General features: G+C 39.7%; 2 protein-coding genes across 3 annotated transcripts in view; both read left to right on the top strand.

Moving 5' to 3' along the window:
* sall4 (spalt-like transcription factor 4) overlaps nucleotides 1–8,224 on the top strand; it is a 31,393-nt gene extending 23,169 nt beyond the window's left edge. The window contains exons 2-5 of the mRNA XM_054789077.1: nucleotides 1,428–1,559; nucleotides 2,863–5,214; nucleotides 5,287–5,591; nucleotides 6,644–8,224. Of these exons, the coding sequence (XP_054645052.1) occupies nucleotides 1,439–1,559; nucleotides 2,863–5,214; nucleotides 5,287–5,591; nucleotides 6,644–7,120 (3,255 nt within the window). The 5' untranslated portion in view covers nucleotides 1,428–1,438 and the 3' untranslated portion in view covers nucleotides 7,121–8,224. The remainder of the gene's footprint in view (nucleotides 1–1,427; nucleotides 1,560–2,862; nucleotides 5,215–5,286; nucleotides 5,592–6,643) is intronic.
* A 1,821-nt stretch (nucleotides 8,225–10,045) lies between these two features.
* LOC129182695 (probable phospholipid-transporting ATPase IIA) overlaps nucleotides 10,046–20,820 on the top strand; it is a 56,918-nt gene continuing 46,143 nt past the window's right edge. The window contains exons 1-4 of one of the 2 annotated variants that reach the window (XM_054779121.1): nucleotides 10,046–10,342; nucleotides 12,387–12,531; nucleotides 17,329–17,442; nucleotides 17,529–17,637. In XM_054779121.1, coding sequence (XP_054635096.1) covers nucleotides 10,275–10,342; nucleotides 12,387–12,531; nucleotides 17,329–17,442; nucleotides 17,529–17,637 — 436 coding nt within the window. In that variant the 5' untranslated portion in view covers nucleotides 10,046–10,274. Of the gene's footprint in view, nucleotides 10,343–12,386; nucleotides 12,532–15,645; nucleotides 17,216–17,328; nucleotides 17,443–17,528; nucleotides 17,638–20,820 lie in introns of those variants that run through there. The other variant, XM_054779129.1, reaches the window with a different exon arrangement.

Raw genomic sequence — 20,820 nt, 5'->3', positions numbered from 1 at the left:
GGTGCAAACACTTTTTCACACCACTGTCAGAATTATTTTTTACTAATTTTATTTTATTTGCCCGCATATTAATACAACAGAGGCATGAAAGAAGGTCACTTTTTAGGTCTGATGATTTTTTAATTCATTTCCAGGAAGTGTATCATTTGGTGTTGATCAAAATTATGTTTTTGTTTTATTTTTAAAAACAATTTTAATGGAATATATTTCATTTAGATTTTATTTTCATGTTATGTTGACAACTATGTCAAAGCTCCATAATAGGACATAATATAGCACAAATTCAATTAAAATAATTGAAAACGTAAACTTTTTTTATTTATTTCCAAATATTTAAAAAATATTTATTTTTAATTTTTTATTCAGTAATACTTTATTTTATCATCATTTATTTTTCTTGGATTAAATTACTGTATCTATTCGTCAGCTAAATTAATAATTGTATCACTTAAATGGCATTAAAAAAGCATCATCTGAGTTTACTCAAAACAAAACAAAAACATTAACTTTAATTTCATATGTTGGTTCCTGGGTTTCTGGAATGGTATCATGGTCTTGCGTGATAGAAAGAAATATTAATAGCTTATTTATAAAAACGTCACTTGAACTTCAACTTTTCTTGATTTTGGTATTTTGTAAATACCAATGCATTTCCTGCTGTTGCATGAAGGAAATGCAAATTTTTTCATTTAAAAATAAAGATATTCTGCTATTTGCCATTATTTTTCATTAACGTCACATACCGACAAAAAATAGTATTTAATTATGACGTCATGGGTATTCATTGTGAAAAAACAGGGGTGGACGATACTGCACATTGTAGTATCGATGCAATACCAATACGCAAGTAAAAATGTTAACAATTTGACTTGTGAACAAGTACAAATAAAATAATCTAAGAAACAAAATAATGTAATTATTCTTTTATTACCAACAATGGGAACATCACAACAAAAACGGGTATGTGTAAAATAAATACATAAAATAAACAGTTTAATTACGCTGGTATCAATTTGACACGGACACTACTTGGTATCGATAAATATCGATATTCGACTCGATCCGGCCGGGATTTGGGGGAGCTGGGCGTTGTTAAGCCGGCCCTCCATGCGGCCAGGCCGGCCACTGGCAGGCCTCCTCCCGCCCCCACCTCTGGTCAGTGAGCAGGGAGGGGTGGAGGTTTGCTCATTTGAATAATGGAGTCGAGCCAATCAGCTGTCAGAGCTCTGTGATAAATCGCAATGCATTATTGATCATAATAATCACCTTGACATGCGCATTTCTACTTGAGGAGAGTGGGGGAGGTGGTGGGGGGTAATTTTTTTTTCTTGTTGCAGAAGAATTAGTAGTAGTAGTAGTAGTAGTAGTAGTAGAAGTAGTAGTAGAAGAAGAGCAGGATAATTGTGCGGAACTTCTTTTTGGCGCAGATGGTTGCACCATGTCGAGGCGCAAGCAAGCCAAACCTCAGCACATCAACTCGGACGAAGCTTCTCCTGCTCCTGCTTCTGCTTCTTCCTCCTCCTCCTCCTCCTCTTCTTCTTCTTCTTGCAGCCATAATGGTGAGTTGGAAGCGAAACAAATGAGTGAAAATTGGTTTGTATCCCGAAATGAGAAGTTTGAAGCAGTTGAAACGCAACCAGGTGTGGGAGTCCCTGTCCCACGGAGTCTCTGTATCGAATGTGCGAACTGGAATACCAACTTTCTTTCCTTCAACTTACCTGTTGATTTGATTTCTCTTTGTGGTGGGAATTCAGCTTCCCCGTAAGGGATATGAAAGTTGAACACTTTCACAACCCCATTTCTTATGGATAAATATTTGAAAAGTGTTTTTGTCTGCCGATTGTGACGAATCTGCACTACTGAATCGCGCGTTACGTTTTATACGATTGCCTTAATCGTGCCTACTTGAATTAAATGGCGTTTTCTTCTGATTGTTGTAAGATTTAAAACAAAGGTACCCCCCCCCCGAAAAAAACAGTATGAAACGGGACTCGCGTAAACTGACCCAAAAGCAATAAATCCCCCAGTTTAATGCATGACTGTTTCCTTGGTACGTATGTTGGAGAGTGGGGGATGGAGCAGGGTGGCCCTTTTTTGTAGAGTCTGTTGGGTCGTGGGGGGCCTATTTTTCCACTACTTTGTAAAATTTGTTATACCGAGTCGTGGTGCGATACGAGTGAAGTTAAAGGAGAAAAATACCACTTTAACAATGTACTGTATACTTTGCAATGTTACCGCTGACCTCGTGCCATACATTACACCAAAGGTGATGCAGGTCAGGCGCCCCCAAGTGGCCATCTGCGGCACTGCCATCGCTACGTGCTTGGGTTAAATCTGCAAACGTGTTTCATTTCTGAGCGATAAGATTGCAGATTGCGCCGCATTGTGCGCAAATGTGGCTGGCTCCCCTCCCCTCGACGGATTGTGTAGTATTGTAATGCAACTTTTTTGTTTTGTTTTGTGTTTAGTGGCCTCCCCTCCCTGCTGGGCAATTATCAAGGCCAACAGTTTCTTTTGGGCAAATGCAAACAGGTGGTCTTGCAGCCCGCTCTCAACCCCCCCAAAGGCATTAGCATTTAACAATACACCCAGTTGTTGTGAAATGGCTTCTTTTGCAGACAAATGCACTACTTTACTTTATGGTGCTTGCGACCTGAATGTGAACTTTAAGAATCAAATCACCTTTTTTTAATAGAAACCCTGCTACATTATTATTAATAGTTTAAAAATGCTTCTTTGTCCTCCTGCCCTTATGTTGAAGGTAGATGGTGGACAAAAGCTAAATTTTTTACAATAAAACTTGAATGTTACCTCATGATTTTTGTACTTTTTTTGTGTGTGTGTGTACAAAAAAATCCCCAGGGATCCTCCTACAAGATGACCCAGCTGAGGAGGCCGGCAGTGGCGAAGTGAAGAGGTTCCGAATGGACCACACCAAGATCTGCGCCAAGTGCTGTGCCGAGTTCTTCGACGAGGCTGAATTTCTTGAGCACGAAAAGACCTGCGCCAAGAACCACCAGGTGGTCATCATGAAGGACGGCGACTGCAGCGAGGGACCCGAGGAATACTCGCACGGCTCCCCCGGCAGCGACGACGACAGCCGCTCCAGCAACCTGTCACTTGCCAATGGAGACCAGATGGAGAGAACCGAGGAGGACTCCAACTTGATCACAGAGGAACCGCAGGACCGTGGCAATATGTCTGCCAGTCCCGAGACCAACTTCCAGCCTTCTCCCGAGATGCAGGACGCAAACGCCGCCATGGAAGCCATGGTTGCTGACACCCGGACGTCTTCGGTTCAGTCGCAGGACGCCATGCAGGTTCTCCCCATGATCTTGGAGCAGTTGGTGTGCCTCCAGCAGCAGCAGCTACAGCAGATCCAGATCACGGAACAGATCAGAATCCAGGTGGCCATGATGACTCCGCAGGGTCTCCAGTCGTCGGTGGGGTCCGCCATAGACCCTCTCAAAGCCCTGGGGGCACATCTCTCTCAGCAGCTGTCTGCCGCAGCAGCCTTGATAGGAAAAAGGACTGGTAGTCAAAGCCTGTCCGTGGAGGCTGTGAAGAATGCTAAGCTGCCTGTAGCTGCTAGCATGTCTGGGCCCGGAGTTCTGAGTGCAATGGCCTCCAAAATAGACATTTTGAAGGGCATTCCGGATCTGGCCGGCCGTTTGCCAGCCCTGCTGCCGGAGTCGCCGGGCGCAGCGGCTGCGTTCCCGGGCACTTTCAGCGGCATCCAAGCAGGGATGGACTCCAAAAAAGCAAAGGGGAAGCTGCTGACTCTTCCGGTGGAGTCCAAGACGGGCGACTCGTTATACAAGCACAAGTGCAAGTACTGCGGCAAGACCTTCGGCAATGACAGCGCCCTCCAGATCCACCTGCGCTCCCACACGGGGGAGAGGCCCTTCAAGTGCAACATCTGCGGAAACCGCTTCACCACCAAAGGCAACCTGAAAGTGCATTTCCAGCGGCACAAGGACAAGTATCCCAACATCACCATGAACCCTCATCCTGTGCCAGAACACCTTGACAACATTCCCACCAGCAGCGGGATTCCCTTTGGCATGTCCGTGCCCATGGAGGAATCCAGCGAGATGAAGCCAGTGCTCGGGTTCCATTCCTCGTCATTGTCAGGATTCAAGACCACCTTTGATGGCTTCGGAGGAGACCCCTTTTCCCAGAGACGCTCGCCATCAACAAGCGAAGGCTCCCCGTCCGTGTCCTCAAACGTCTTCAGCCAGGAAATGACAACGGATCACGGCCAGAAGGATGCCAAAGACCTCCTGCGACCGCTGCATCACATGAACGGTAACGAGCAAAGCTCTGGAACGGCAAAGCTTCAGCAAATGGTGGACGGCTTGGAGAAGAGGACCAACGACCCCAATGAGTGCGTCATCTGCCACCGGATCCTCAGCTGTCAGAGCTCACTGAAGATGCATTACCGCACGCACACCGGAGAGAGGCCGTACAAGTGTAAGATCTGCGGCCGCGCCTTCTCCACCAAAGGCAACCTGAAGGCTCACTATGGCGTGCACAGGGCCAACACGCCTCTCAAAATGCAACACTCCTGCCCCATTTGCCAGAAGAAGTTCACAAACGCCGTAGTCCTGCAGCAGCACATCCGCATGCACATGGGCGGACAAATCCCAAACACCCCCGTGCCGGAAAACCCCTTTGAGGCACCACCGGAAGCCATCCAGCCCTCCCTGCCAGAGGAGAGGTCCGTGGAGGTCAGTGGCTTTGAAGCGAGCATGGAAGATCCAGAAGCGGATATGAAGCCGAACGAGAACGCTGACGCTCCCCCGCCTGCGGCCGATGGGCCGCCCGCCATGTTCTCCAGCCTAGATGTCTTGAAGAACCTCACCTCAGCTCTCGTGCTGAAACGCCAGAGCAGCGCTCAGTCGGAGAGTGAAGGAACTCCCAAAGAGTCGCAGTCTGCTCCCAGGGAGCAAGAGAACGGCCGCAGCCCGGGGGCGTCTGACGCGGCCGTCGCGTTTCATTCAGCTTCCCCCGTCAACACCAACGGCGCTGGCCTCCACCCTCCTGAATCGGTTGGTGAGGAGATTGCCAGGAACGGGTCCAAAGCCGAAAACGATGGTTTGTCTCAAGACGCCAATGAATCCAGCGGCGCTCTCGACCTCACAGCTTCCAGCAGCTTCACCCCAAGAGCCATCAAAGAAGAACCCGGTCTGCCCTTCACCAACGGAGAATATGGTAAGGATCTCACTGGACTGCAGTCTATTTGTGAGAAACGGTGGATGCTAATGGTCTCCTTCCTCTCTACAGGCCCGAGTAGCATGTCTTTCATGAGGATACCCTCAAGTCTGGTCGGCCTGGAGATGAAGATACCTCCAGAGAACTCCATGGGCACCCACGCTTTGTTCGGCTCTCAGATGCCTCAGGGGACGGCACCGCCTTCTCTGGTCTCGGCCACTCCTCGCCGCGCCGCCAAGCAGCACGTTTGTAGCGTCTGCGGGAAGAACTTCTCCTCGGCCAGCGCCCTGCAGATCCACGAGCGCACTCACACCGGGGAGAAGCCGTTCGCCTGCAACATCTGCGGCAGGGCCTTCACCACTAAGGGCAATCTAAAGGTACACTTGTTTTCCTCTGCGTGCGCAAATAAAAAATACAAATAAAATACAAAGATACCAATAAGAAAGAATAGAAATTATAATAAAAAAAAAAAAAAAACACGAATAATGATGCGTGAGAATAATAAAAGAAGGAAAAAAAATATAATCTGAATAAGAAACGATGAAGAAATAATTTGAATGAGACAAAATATGAATGGCAAAGAATTCTATGAATGAAAAAATCTGAAGAGAAAAAAATATGAATAAAAATATGAATATGGAAATATGAGAAGTTAGAAAAAATTAAGAAATAAGAAAAAATATGAATAAAAATACGAATAAGAAAAAATACTTATTACAAATTAAAATGTAAATAAGACAAATTGCTAAATTTAAAATGAGTAAGAAAAATGTATATGAATGAAAAAAAATATGAATATTCGGTTTTCTAAGAAATAAGAAAAACTATGAAAGCAAGAACAAAATGAAAAAAGACATACGAATAATTAATCTAAAAAAAAAAAGACAAAACTATATATACCGGTAATATATAAAATAATATAACACATTCACCATTTGTGACCCTGCAAATTTGCCAATTTTTGGTCACTTTTTTTTTTTTCTCTCTTCCAAAAATAGGCCTTCATCTTGCATTATCATCCACTAGATGAATTTAATATGCATTTTATACTTGAAATGTGTTTTAACAAGTGTGTGTGTGGCGTATATTTAGGACTTAAACCTGGATTGTGTTTATGAGTGTTTTTTTTGTTTTTGTTTTGTTTTTTTTGACCTAATAATGTCTTTAATTATTAGTATTAGAGCAGTATATATACTGTATGTGAAATAATAAAAATAGACATTTAAAATGTACATTACATTTAAAATGTAAAATAAAATAATGATAAATAAAAATGTTTTAAATGACTATCTCCACTGGATGCATGGTCGTTTTATCTGCAAAGTGAAAATGGTCAAGTGGAGAGAGGAGGTTTTTATTGGATAATCTTTATCTCCTCCAAGTGGCGATTGTTGACTGAATTTGTTTGCTTGTGTTTTTGTGTCTCTAGGTGCATATCGGTACCCACATGTGGAACAACTCGTCAAGGCGGGGTCAACGTCTCTCGCTGGACAACCCCATGGCACTGATGGCCATGGGCCCCGAGGCCAAGATGCCGGCGCCGCCCAAAGAGCTCCCCCCGGCGCCGCCCATGAACTTTGACCCATCCCTGTGGAACCAATACGCGGCAGCGGCCTTCAGCGGCGGCCTGACCATGAAGACCAACGAGATCTCAGTCATCCAGGGGGGCGGCATCCCCCTGCCCGGGAGCCCAGGCGGTGGCGGCGCCCCGCTCATCGGCTCCACCGGGGGCCTGGTGAAGATGGACGGCTCGCACGCAGGGTCGGGCTCTCACGCGGGCGCGCACTCGAGCTCCGACTCGGGCTTGCCCGCAAGCGTGGCGGAAATGGAGAAGAATGGCTCAGACGGCGTCCCGAAATCCCAGTTCCCGCATTTCATGGAGGAGGGAAAGATCGCGGTGAATTAGGAGTCACCCAGACTGGCCTGAATGCCCCCCTCCCCACCTCCACCCCCAAATGAGGTACAATCAATCTTCATCCCAACACAATTTGACTTAATATAACTACTGGAGTTGTATTTTATTTGTTATAAATATATATGCGGGTATTTTTTTTCTTTTCCTGTGACTTTTCTGCTGTCTATCCAGAGGTTTGAATGTATAACTTTACTTGAAACTGCTTTAATTTCTTTTTTTTCTTTTTATTTTTTTGTTACGTTTTTGAAGGATTATGGCGTTAAAGGCTCGTCTTTTAAGGTCAGCGCTCAGAACTTGTGTGACAGACCGTACCGGTGCCGAATGACTACTTCCCCCTCCCTCCTGTTGCTTGTGCGCGTTTTTTATAAGATTTTTTTTTTCCTCGGGTAGTGTTTCACATTGAAGGGGCTGACGGATGCCCGTTGCGTATTTTTGGCTGACGTCTGTAATAATAAAATGAACGATTTGGTTCTTGTAGCTGCCAAGTGCCTGACTTGAATTGTATGTCATCTTTGGGTGCTCCAGAGGGGTTGGATTTGAAGGCTGGGTCAGATGTGTGCCATGTAGCATTGCTTGGGTATCCCATTTACATCACATTTATACTGTATGTGCCGCCTGTGTGGTTTCCCTTGTAAAGCAGAGTCAAATTGGCTGATTTTTTTTTTTTTGTGTGTGTGTTTTGTTTTCTTTTTTTTTTTTTTTTTTTTAAATCTCCAGCCTGCACTTTATTGAAGGTTTACGCTAACATTGCATCTCCGTCTCGATCCTGTTTAACCGTCTTCAAGTTGTAGCAGCCTTAATTTATTTGTAATCCACAAGGTTTGACAAGTTCAGGGGGTTAAATTCTACCTCTTTTTTTTGTGTGTGTGTTTGACTCAACCGTACATTCTTTTTCTGCTGTGTTGAAATGAAATGAATGTATCACTGGACACTTTACACGAGTCCTGATGAGTTCCCTCTGCTGTACATTCCTTACCAATATGCATTTGCCACATTGTGCCTTCTCGTAGTTTTTGCTTTTTCCTCAGAATGTTGTCCGAAACTGCTTTCAAAGATGTCTCTACAATTCAATGTTGAGCCAATGTGGCTTGTTTACAGTGTATATTGTTGCTTTTTCTTGCCCCCCCCCCCCCCCCCCATGTTTCCTTCAATGATGTGTTTGCTGGTTTTGAAAAATAAAATCAGGGTGACTTTTTTTTTCCAACGTGGATTTTGCCGTTACTTTGCATCCGTGTTTGGTTTATACAGTGTGAAAGTGTTTGTCCCCTCCCTGATTTCTTTTTTTGCATGTTTGCAAAACAACTGCAAACAACTGCAATTAAGCATTTGTGATAACTTGCAGTCAGTCTCTTACAGCGCTGTGGAGCAATTTTGGCCCACTCATCTTTGCAGAATTGTTGTCATTCAGCCACATTGGAGGGTTTTCCGTCATGAAGCACCTTTTTAAGGTCATGCCACAGCATCTCAATAGGATTCAGGTCAGGACTTTGACTAGACCACTCCAAAGTCTTCATTTTGTTTTTCTTCATCCATTCAGAGGTGGACTTGCTGGTGTGTTTTGGATCATTGTCCTGCTGCAGAACCCAAGTTGGTTTCAGCTTGAGGTCATCAACAGATGGCCGGACATTCTCCTTCAGGGTTTCTTGGTAGACAGCAGAATTGATGGTTCCATTTATCACAGCAAGTCTTCCAGGTCCTGAAGCAGCAAAATAGCCCCAGACCACCACACTACCACCACCACATTTTATTTGTATGTTTTTCTGAAATGCAGTGTTACTTTTTACACCAGATGTAATGGGACACACATCAACTTTTGTCTCAGCAGACCACAGAGTATTTTCCTAAAGGCCTTGGGGATCACCAAGATGTTCTCTGGCAAAATTGAGACCGGCCTTAATGTTCTTGTTCAGCAGTGGTTTTGGTCTTGGAACTCTGCCATGTAGGCCGTTTTTGCCCCGTGTCTTTCTTATGGTGGAGTCATGAACACTGACCTTAACTGAGCCAAGTGGGGCCTGCAGTTCTTTGGATGTTTCCAAAGAATGTATCCTTTTCCGTATGTGGCCCTCGCTGGATAAACGCTGTATAATGACTACATTACAGTAATCCCTTGGTTATGGCGGCCACTGGTTCCAGACCCAACTGTGATAAGTGAATTTCCGTCAAATAGGATTCCTTATTTATGCTGTAAATGTATGGAATATTTTGGAAGGAGAAAACAAGACAGAAAACCTGTTTACCACCTTCTATATATGGTTTTGAGCATTATGAGAGCCCTGTAGACATGAAATAACACCCCTATAGCCACCTTTCCACTCCCATTAGCCAATATAGTAGACATAAGAGGGGAAAAAAAGACGCTTGCTCGAGTGTGTTGCTGTAAATGTGTTCCGCTGAGTTGGGGGGGAAGACAGGAAGTGCATCTTTGTTTTCCTGTTTCCAAGTGCTCTTTTCTTGCGTGTTCCTGTTTCCACCTCCCATGGTGAGTTTTATGTTTGTGTTTGCTGTCCTTCCTAACGTCTCCTTTATTTTCATGCTTTTATGGTTGCAGTATTTTGATGGTGAGCAACTGCCCCAAAGATTTTTATTCTAAAATATTTCTAAAAGACTTGTATATCATCCATCCCTTTCTTTTTCTATACCACTTATCTTCACTAGGGTAGCGGGGGTATGCTGGAGCCTGTCCCAGCTGACTTTGGGCGAGAGGCGGGGTACACCCTGGACTGGTTGCCAGCCAATAGCAGACTTATATATCAATATAATATAATAAAAATAAAATATAATACATTTTATTTTATATATTCATTTTTTTACATTTTCAATGCTATGGCTAATACTGTTCATTTACAATGGGGTGGCCAGTCTCTGGTTTTGCCCTGCAGCCATTCAAAATGTAGCTACGGCCATGCCTCAGACACAAAATACACCTGCAGGCTTGTTCAAAACTAAGAAAATCTTCTCGTATGTTGACATTGTGTATTAAATGAAGCTCCAGGGTTGAGAATGTCAAAAGAATCCACAAAAGGAGCGTGTTGACTAGCTAGGAGGTAGCTAGTCCTCCATTCGGTGTGCGAGTTCGGAGCAGCTCGGTGCCAGGCAGCCTCCGCCCAGCAGAGAACCGCCCCAGTCAGTCAGGCTGCCTGCCGGAATGACCGACAACATCCCCTTACAGCCCGTTCGGCGGCCCAAGAGGAACAACAGCAAGCACAGAAATGGGTAAAGCGTCTTTAGATGACACATATGAACAATCCAGATGGAGTCTCATTCATCATTAGCTAGCACTAGCTAGCATTGTTGACTTTTTGCGGCCATTTGCGTCAAAACAAGCGACGATGTTGTGTTCGCATCTGGACACGGAGGAGAAAGTCGAAGCTCCAGTATGCCTAATTATGATTTAAATAGTCACATTTATGGCGTTTTCATGTTGCGACTGTGTTCTAATGGCGCTATGTGGTAGTTAGCTGTAGCATTAGCTTACATCCTTGTTCCGGCAAGTGCACTTGACGTCAATATTTACATGTCGCAGTAGCGATCTAGACAAATACAGGCTCGCAAACGTCGTTTTTATAATAAAAAAAGCCTTTTGTAAAATAATAACTGCACACTAGCCCACCAAGAGGGAAGCAGGCCCCATGCGGATTCATTTAAAGGCATTTGTTGATACTTTGTACACCAGTGGAGGCACAAGGGGGCCATTTCTTCCCCGCGGCTTTAAAAATATATATAACTAAAGAAAAAAAAACGAAAACAGCAAAAGTGGAAACATCAGCAGAAATTTCACAAGAATAATGTCAAAATATTAAGAAAAAGTTAGACAAAAAAAGTATGTTGACTTTATTCTTGAAAAATGTCAGCTGTTTTTGCCATTTCTGCTGTTGTTTTTAAAAATTGTCCAACTCTCTTCTTGCAAATTTTCTTCTCGTAATATTACGACTTTATTCCCATAATATTTTAACTTTATTGCCATAATCAAACTTTTCCCCCAATCTAATTTTCCCAAAATGAAAACTATTTTGTTTTGTTTGTGTCTGATAATATTAAGATAAAAAAAACAACTTTAATATTTCAACTCTATGGTACAAAAATAACATTATTTCCCCCTAATGTTATGAGTTTATTCTCTTTAAAATATACTTTTTTTGTTGACTTTAGATGTTGACTTTACTCTTGTAAAATTACAGCTGTTTTTGCTATTTCTGCTGGGTTTTGTTTTAATGTTACAACTTTTTTTGCATTTTTTTTCTCTCGTAATATTATGACTTTATTCCCATAGTATTATTATAACTTATTGCAATTATAACTTCAAAAATGTATTTTTTTTCTTTATAATATCAAGTTTATGCTACTAACATGGCATCATTTTTCCTCCTAATACTAGTTTATTCTTGTAAAATTGCAGCCTTTTTTTGCTGTTAGAATGTGACTTTATTCTTGTTAAATTTCAACTGTTTTTGCCATATTTTTTTTAATTTTGAAACTTTCTTCTTGTAGATTTTCTCCTCATAATATTATGACATTTTACCCAACCTAATTTTCCAAAAATGCCGACTTTATTTTCTTTCGTTTCTCATATTACAACTTCAGAAAAACATCTTGTTTTTCTTTAATATATCAACTTTATGCTACCAAAATGCCATTATTTTCCCTCATTATATTACAGCATTATTCTTATAAAATTGCACCTTTTTCTCATTAGATTACAACTTTTTTTCTTAGTATTTGGACTTTATTCTTGGAAAATTTCTGCTAATTTTTCCACTTTTGCTGTTTTCTTGTTAAATAATATTTTTAAAATGTGCCATGGGCCGCACTTTGGACACCCCTGAGATATGGGTATAATTCCCTGTGGCCAAGTTTGCACATGATGCTTTTGTCGGGGGGTCCCTCAACCCCCAAAACGATTGACTGCAACAGAACCAATGTTGTAATAGCGCTCAGGAGCTGCTGCTGAAAACTGCTGAGCCATCATTAGCAACACTGGTGAGTTGATGGTAAAAAAAAACAAAAAACGGATGAGTAGCAGCATTTGAAAGCGCATGCAGAGCACTTGCAGCTACTACCATCTTGCGAAGTTCATGAAAAAGACATCAGAGAGGTTGCCTACAGTATCTCTTTGCTGACATGTTCATGTATGTCGCACTCGCTCTGTATGTGACACTCTTTGGTCACAGGTTTCTTTATGGACCAGTGTATTGCACATCCATTTTATGGAGTTATTTAAAAAAAAACTACATCAGGAGTGTTGTATTTATCCTTTCAGGTGCTGCCCGTGGTCCAAGTGTTGCGGCATGTGCGACTTCCGTCCCCGCACGGTGTGGCTGGGCCATCCAGAGAAGAGGGAGCAGCGGTACCCTCGGAATGTCATCAATAACCAGAAGTACAACTTCTTCACCTTCCTGCCTGGGGTGAGTGTCACTCATCAAGGTCAGCATAAAGCACAATCAATAGTTTTCTTTATTTCCACAAAACAGCACAAACAATTGTGACTTCTTTTTTTTTAATTGGAGAAAAAGGAGGAACTTGGTCAACTTTGATTTGACCTATAAAATAGCATGGAATAAGTCAAAAAGGACACAAAACCGCACAAATGTAGCACAAATGATTGCAATCATTTTTTTTTAGTTTGGAGAAAATGGCTGCCTGGGTGAACTCAAAAACGAAAACGGCACAAACACAGCACAAACGACTGCTACTATTTTACCAGAGTGTTGCGTGGGGTAGAGGGCCAATATCATGCATGTCTGTCAGTCACTTGTTCCATTACTTGGAAGGGTTCAAACAAAAGGTACAGTCTTCTAAGAAAGCCCAATCTGTCATTTTTATCACACAAGACAGCAAAAACGAAGAGGGGAAAAAAATGTGACTATTTTAGTTTCATTCTGAGCCTGTCGGGGGGCGGGGCGGGATGATTATGTAATCGCCAGACACTCAAGACTTTAACTGAAAAGATACAACAGCAGAAACAATCATTTTTAATTGCACAAAACAGTAGAAATTGAATTTGGAGAAAATGGGGGAGGGGGGCTGGATGAAGTTTGATTGAGCTATACAAATATATTTAATAGCTCAAAAACAGAAACGGCGATAAACAGCACAAACGTAGCACAAATGATTGCGGCTTTTAATTTGGAGAAAATGGGGGCCTGGGTGAACTTTGATTAACCTATAAAATAAATTGTAATAACTCAAAAACGAAAATGCCACTAAACAGCACAAAGAAGCACAAATGATTGCGACTATTTACTGTATGTTGAACTTGGATAAAAGGGGGGGCTAGGTGGACGCTGACCAACCTATAAAATACGTAATAACTCAAAACCGAAAACAGCACAAAACCGCACAAATGATTGTGACTATGTTTGTTTAGTTGGGAGAAAATGGGGGCCTGAGTCAAGTTTTGACTGCCCAACCAAATAATATATAGTAACTCAAAAAACGAAAAAGGCGCAAACACAGCACAAACGATTGCAACTATTTTACCAGAGTGTTGCGTGGGGTAGTGGGCCAATGTCATGCAGGTCTGTCACATGTTCCAATACTTGGGGGGGCTCAGATAAAAGGTGCGGTCTTCTAAGTTGTAACATAGCCCGAGCTATCATATTTATGGCACAAAACAGCACAAACGAAGGGGTGTGTGTGTGTGTGTGTGTGTGTGTGTTGTTTGATGATGTACATTCAAAAACTTTGTAACTCAAAAACCGAAATGGCACAAAACAGAACAAACGTAGCACCCCTTAATATTATGACTTTATTCCCATAATATTATTTTTCCCCAACCTAATTTTCCAAAAATGACAACTTTATTTTCTTTTGCTTCTCATAATATTACAACTTTAAGATTAGGTGTTCTTTCCTTAATATTTCAACTCTGCTATTAAAATGATTTTTCCTCATTATAGTACGAGTTTATTCTCGTAAAATTTTGATGTTTTTTTCCTCATTAGAATGACTTTTTTCCCTTCATATTTTGACTTTATTCTCATAAAATTACAGCTATTCCCATTTCTGCTTTGGGTTTTCTAAAAAATTTCCAGCTATTTCAACTGTCTTCTTGTCATTTTTTTTTCTCGTAATTATGATGTTATTCCCATAATATTTTGACTCTATTCTTGTAATTTTATAACTTTTTCCACAACCTAATTTTTCAAAAATTACAGCTTCATTTGTTGTTTTTTGTTCTTTCTCATAATATGACAACGTTTAAAAATAGAACGTCTTTTTTCCTTAATATTTCAACTCTATGCTCCTAAATTGACATTATTTTCCCCTAATATGAGTTAATTCACGTAAATTTGCGACTTTTTTTCCTCATTTAATACGATTTTTTTCTCATTTAATACAATTTTTAGAGTTTGACTTTATTCTTGTAAAATTACAGCTGTTTTTCCATTTCTGCTTTAAAAATAAAATTCCAACTATTTAAACTTTCGTCTTGTAAATTTTCTTCTTGTAATTGTGGCTTTATTGCCGTACTATTTTGACTTTTTTCCCATAATATTATAACTTTTTTCCCCAACCTAATTTTTCAACAATTCCACCTTTTTAAAAATTTTGTTTGTGTTTAATAATATTACGACTTTAAAACATCTTTTTCTTTAATATTTAAACTTTATTCTACTAAAATGTGGTTATTTTTCCTCAAACCATTATGACGGTATTCTCATAAAATTACGACTTTTTCTCGTGAGATTGCAACTTTTTCTCGTCATATTTTTTATTTTATTGCAGTAAAATTACTAGTTGGGTTTTATTGCAATTTCTTGTGCAGTTACATTTTGAGGATGTGCCGCGGGCCAATAAAAAACAGTACAAATGTACACTTAAAGAATGTATCTTTCCATTGTATCTGTACGTGATGGTGATGGTGGTTGCTGTGCTGTTTGTTCATGTCATTTATTATTTTTGGGGGGATGGGGGTGTATTTTGCATAAACATTTGCCTTCCAGACATAGCCAGTTGTCTTAGGGTCTTCACCAGGATGTCGTTTTGTTTGCCAAGCACAAGACAAGAGTATATAGGTATTTGCAATGCAAAATGTCATCCCTTTCTTTAAAATTATTCTTATTATTTTCTTCAGACAGTGGTGAGATGAAGCACGACTTGCTGTGCAATGTGACTCTTTTAGTATTTGTTTGCTCCTCGGCCCGCACTGCACTGCATTGCTAGTCATTTTGCACACGGGTGCTAATGAAACTGAGGGCGGTTATAACGTGAGTGTTAGATGTGAGAATGGTATGGAAGTCCGTTTCTGCCGTTGAAAGAAAAAAAATTGCCTAATGGTAAGTCATAATTATGAGATATGAGATAAAAAGTCAAAATTATGAGATAAAAAGTCAAAATTACGAGATAAAAAGTCCATCGAGGGAAAGGCTTCTTGAGACGTCATCTGTACTTCTGTGAAGAGAGAGAAATGAGGTGAAGGCAGGGCCGAGCCAGAACAATAGATGCTAACGAGCCAGTATCAGAGTCGTTCATACCCAACTCAGGGAGCGACACTTCCCTTTTATCGGAGGTGCTAATAACAGGAGAGGATTATACCACTACTCCGCCCAGGCTTAGTGTAAGGAACCAATAGAAGGAGGGTGTTGGCACACCAATTCCGCCCACTCTTACTGTATTTAAGGCCTAGGCTACCAGCACTTATTAGTTCACTGACGAAGCTCTTCGGATGAGGAGCGAAACGTCCGACACCTTCTTCACAGAAGTACAGATGACGTCTCAAGAAGCCTTTCCCTCGATGGACAACTCCTGTACGACTGAGAGCCTACACAGACGAGATAAAAAGTCATAATCATGACATAAGAAAGACAACATTATGAGATAAGAAGTTATAATTATGAGAAAAAAAGCCATAATTACGACATTGAAAAGTCATAATTATGAGATAAAATGTCGTAATTATGAGATGAGTCGTAATTATGACGTAAAAAGTTGAAATTACAAGATAAAAGGTCATAATTGTGAGATAAAGTCAAAATTATCAGATAAAAAGTGTAATTATGAGATAAGAAGTCACAATTATAAGATAAAAAGTTGAAATTGAGAGATAAAAAGCAATAATTGCGATAAAGTCATAATTATGAGATAAAATGTTGAAATTACATGATAAAAAGCAATAATTGTAAGATAAAGTCAGAATTACGAGATAAAAAGTCCAAATTATGAATTGAGATAAAGTCATAATTATGAGATAAAATGTTGAAATTACAAGATAAAAAGTAATAATTATGAGAGTCATAATTATGAGATAAAAAGTTGAAATTATGACATAAAAAATCAGAATTGAGATAAAGTCCTAATTATGAGATAAAATGTTGAAATTACAAGATAAAAGCAATAATTGTCAGATAAAGTCAGAATTATGAGATAAAAAGTCAAAATGACGAGATAAAACGTCGTAATTATGAGCTAATGATAAAAAGTTGAAATTACGAGATAAAAAGTCAAAGTTGAGATAAAAAGTTGAAATTACGAAATAAAAAGTCATAATTGTGAGGTAAAAAGTTGTAAGTATGATAAAAAGTTGAAATTACGAGATAAAAAGTCATTTATGAGATAAGAAGTCATAATTATGAGATTAAATGTTGAAATTATTATGAGGTAAGTTATGAGGTAAAAAGTTGAAATTGAGAGTTAAAAAGTAATAATTGCAATAAAGTCATAATTAATTATGAGGTAAAATGTTGAAATTACAAGATAAAAAGCAATAATTGTGCGATAAAGTCAGAATTATGAGCTAAAAAGTCAAAATTACGCGATAAAAAGTCGTAATTATGAGATGAAAAGTTGAAATTACAAGATAAAAAGTCAGAATTGAGATAAAGTCATAATTATGAGATAAAGTGTTGAAATTGCAAGATCAAAAGTATTAATTATGAGAGTCATAATTATGAAATAAAAAGTCAAAAGTGCAAGATAAAAAGTCCTAATTATGAGACTCTTTTTATCTCGTAATTATGACTTTTTTTTATCTCATAATTAAGACTTACCATTGGGCAATTTTTTTTCTTTCAGTGAGGGAAACGGGCTTCCACAGAAAGGACACCGGACAAGAAAGAATTGAAACAGAAATAAAGAGAAGAAAAAACTGTAAGAGTGATATTGACTGTGAAAACAGAAACAGAAGCGGGAGTTGATAAATCAGAGAAAGCCATATGGTTGTTTAAAATAAAGTGTCTTATTGTGTAATATTGCGCCAACAGGTGCTGTTCAATCAGTTCAAGTACTTCTTCAACCTGTACTTCCTGCTGCTGGCCTGCTCGCAGTTTGTGGAGGTGCTGCGCTTGGGTGACCTCTACACCTACTGGGTCCCGCTGGTAGGCGGCCATCTCCATACCACTCCCTTTTCCTTCGACAGTCGCCGCCTTTTAAAGTGACATTTTGGTTTATGGCCTCCCCACAGGGTCTGGTCTTGACCATCACCATCATTCGAGAGGCCGTGGATGAAATACGATGCTACTTTCGAGACAAAGAGGTGAACTCGCAGATCTACAGCAAGCTGTCAACAAGAGGTAAGAGCTGGGCTCAGTTCAAATCAACTTTATTGATATTTTGCTCATTGACAGCAAAATAAAAAAAAAAATCAATAAAATCAAATAAAAATATAAATAAAATAAAAGAAAGCCTATACGTCTGCAGTAATTTCCAGTAATTTTACAAGAATGAAGTCAAAATATTAAGATAAAGTTGTACTCTAACGAGAAAAAGTAATTTTATGAGAATAAATCAAAAACAAAATTTTAAAAATAATAAAACAATATATTGTGTTTATTTTTTGAAAGTCGTAATTTAATGAGAGACAAACAAAGCAAAATAAAGTTGTCATTTTTGGAAAATTACTTGGGGGGGGGGGTTAATATTATCTGTATAAGGTCATAATATTACGAGAAGAAAATTTACTAGGAGAAAGTTTAAATAGTTGTAAATAAAAAAAAAAAACGCACAGCAAAAATTGAAAAAAACAGTAATTTTATGAGAATAAAGTCAAAGTGAAAAAAGTTGTACTCTAACGAGAAAATGTTGTAATTTTACAAGATTAACTAAAAATATATATTAAAAAATAATAAAATGAATCAATATATTATGAAGAAAAATAATGTAATTTTAGTAGCATTTCATTTAAAAAAACATCCATGTTAGGTTAAGTGGCGACCCTTAAATTGTCCATAGGTATGAATATGAGTGTGAATGGTTGTTTGTCTATATGTGCCCTGCCATTGGCTGGCCACCTGTCCAGGGTGTACCCCGCCTCTTGCCCGAAGTCAGCTGGGATAGGCTCCAGCATACCCCCGCAACCCTAGTGAGGATAAGCAGCATAGATAATAGGTGGATGGATGGATTTACTAGCATAAAGTTGAAATATTAAGCAATAAAGATGTAATTTTTTAAAAAGTTATAATATTGTGAGAGACAAAAGAAGATAAAGTTGTAATTATTGAAAAATTAGGTTGGGGGAAAAAGTTGGAATATTATGTGAATAAGATCAAAATATTATAGGAATAAACAAAATTTACTAGAAGAAAGTTGAAATAGTTAAAAAGCAAAAATTGAAAAAACAGCTGTGATTTTATGAGAATAAAATTAATATTTTGGGTAAAAATGGGCCCACGGTGGCTGAGTGGTTAGCATGTTGGCCACACAGTCAGGAGATCGGGAAGATCTGGGTTCAAATCTCAGTTGGGCATCTTTGTGTGGAGTTTGCATGTTCTCACCTTGCCTGCATGAGTTTCTCCCGCATTCCAAATTCCAATTCCAATCGCATTCCAATTCATGCATGTTAGGTTAATTGGAGACACTACATTGTATGAATACTTGTATGTTTGTCTATATGTGCCCTGCGATTGGCTGACGACTAGTCCAGGGTGAACCCTGCCTCTCGACTGAAGTCAGCTGGGATAGGCTCCAGCATACCTCTGCGACCCTAATGAGGATAAGTGGCATAGAAAATGGATGGATGGATGAAAATCAAAATATTATGTGAAAAACATTGTACTCTAACGAGAAAAAGTTTTACAAGAAGTTTTGCAAGAATACATTTTACAAATATATTAAAATATATAAATGTATTACGAATAAAAAAAATATATCATTTTAGTAGCACAAATTTGAAATATTGAAGTATAAAGATGTTGTTTTTTTCAAAGTTGTAATATTATGAGAGATAAACAAAACAATATCAAGTTGTAATTTCTGAAAAAAGTTATAATATTATGTCGTTAATGTCCAAATATTATGGGAAGGAAGTAATAATATTGCGAGAAGAAAGCTTTTTGGACATGCAAAGCTATGAATTGTGCTATGTGATGTGCTCCAGTGTAACTTGTATGCATGGTCAGGATGAATTAAATCATTACCATTACTATTACCAGTGCAAAAAACAGCTATGAGAATAAAGTCAAACTATTAAGTGAAAAAAGTTGTACTCTAATGAGAAACAGTTTAAGAAAAATGTTATGAGAATAAATACAAAAAATACAATATATACAAAAATGTAAAAAAAATTAAATTAAAGAAATAAGTAAGTAAATTAAAAAAATATATAAAAACAAAATATAGTTTCAGAAACATTTGGTTGGCAGAAAAGTTGTAATATTTTGGGAATAAAGTCACAATATTATGAGGAGCAAATTTAAAAACTAGCACAGATGGAAGTTCATACTATGAATAGTTTTTCACCTATATCACAAAGATGAGGTGCCTTTTTTCTGGAAATATATATAACTTTTTTTGTTCTTTTCCCAAATTGGCAAAGATGCATCCTGCTCTACAACGACATCCAGTTTGAACCATTTTAGCTTGTATGGTGTCAAAGGCCCATATGAGAGGCCCTTATCAAAAAGAAAAGATGTAAAGTCCTAAAGTCTGCCCTTCATTGTCTGGAGTGAGAATCAGGCAAATGGTTCAACAAGACCGTCGCCTGACAGCTGAAGTTCGTCCCTCGTATTCTGCTTGCGTGACGCCGCTCACGTTAGCGCCCGTGTCGTTACCTGAGCCGCGTCTCCTGACTTTTCCGGCATCTATTAACTGTAGGAGGCACTGGCCCTGTTAAAGCTTATTGCAGCTGAGGGGAAACGGTGTGTAATTCAAAGCAGAGAGACATAAAAGCCCATGCATACAAGGGCGCGGTATAAAGTGCGAGCTGCAATAAAAAAAGAAAAAAGGAAAAAAAAGCAAGAGACCTCTTGTGGTTTCCATCACTTGGCTGCTTTGATGTGACAGCTTGTTTGAGCCGTAAACACAATGACCGCCCGCCTCCCACCGCAGCGGCCCCCGCACACGTTTGCTTTTGCTCCTGTCCAGGAAAAAATATGCGTAACATATCGTCTTCCAGCCCTCTTTCGAATTATAATCATCATCTTTTGGGGAATATAATGCCCCCTCTTTGCACACAGTGGGACAAAGCACAACTGTGAATTCCCATGAACCCCCCCTCCCACCCCCCACTCCATGCATGGCGATATTATATGTGCTTTAATGTCTTGCATATGCATTGGCCAGAGGTCACGGCAGGGGGTCAAGGGTCAGTGATCTCCCCCAAACAAATTTGCCTGTTAATTCCAAATGGAATGAGAGACAAGAGCTCAGCTCCCCCCAGCATTCCTTCAGATATGCATGGAAAATTACCCCCCACCATACACACACACACTATCATTTAACAAGAAAACCTCCTCAAAAAAGCAAAAGTGGAAAATGAC

This window comes from Dunckerocampus dactyliophorus, chromosome 1, assembly GCF_027744805.1.
Source record: "Dunckerocampus dactyliophorus isolate RoL2022-P2 chromosome 1, RoL_Ddac_1.1, whole genome shotgun sequence".
NCBI lineage: Eukaryota > Metazoa > Chordata > Actinopteri > Syngnathiformes > Syngnathidae > Dunckerocampus > Dunckerocampus dactyliophorus.
The sequence above is the reverse complement of the archived record's forward strand: the minus strand, read 5'-3'. Positions and strand labels throughout refer to the sequence as shown.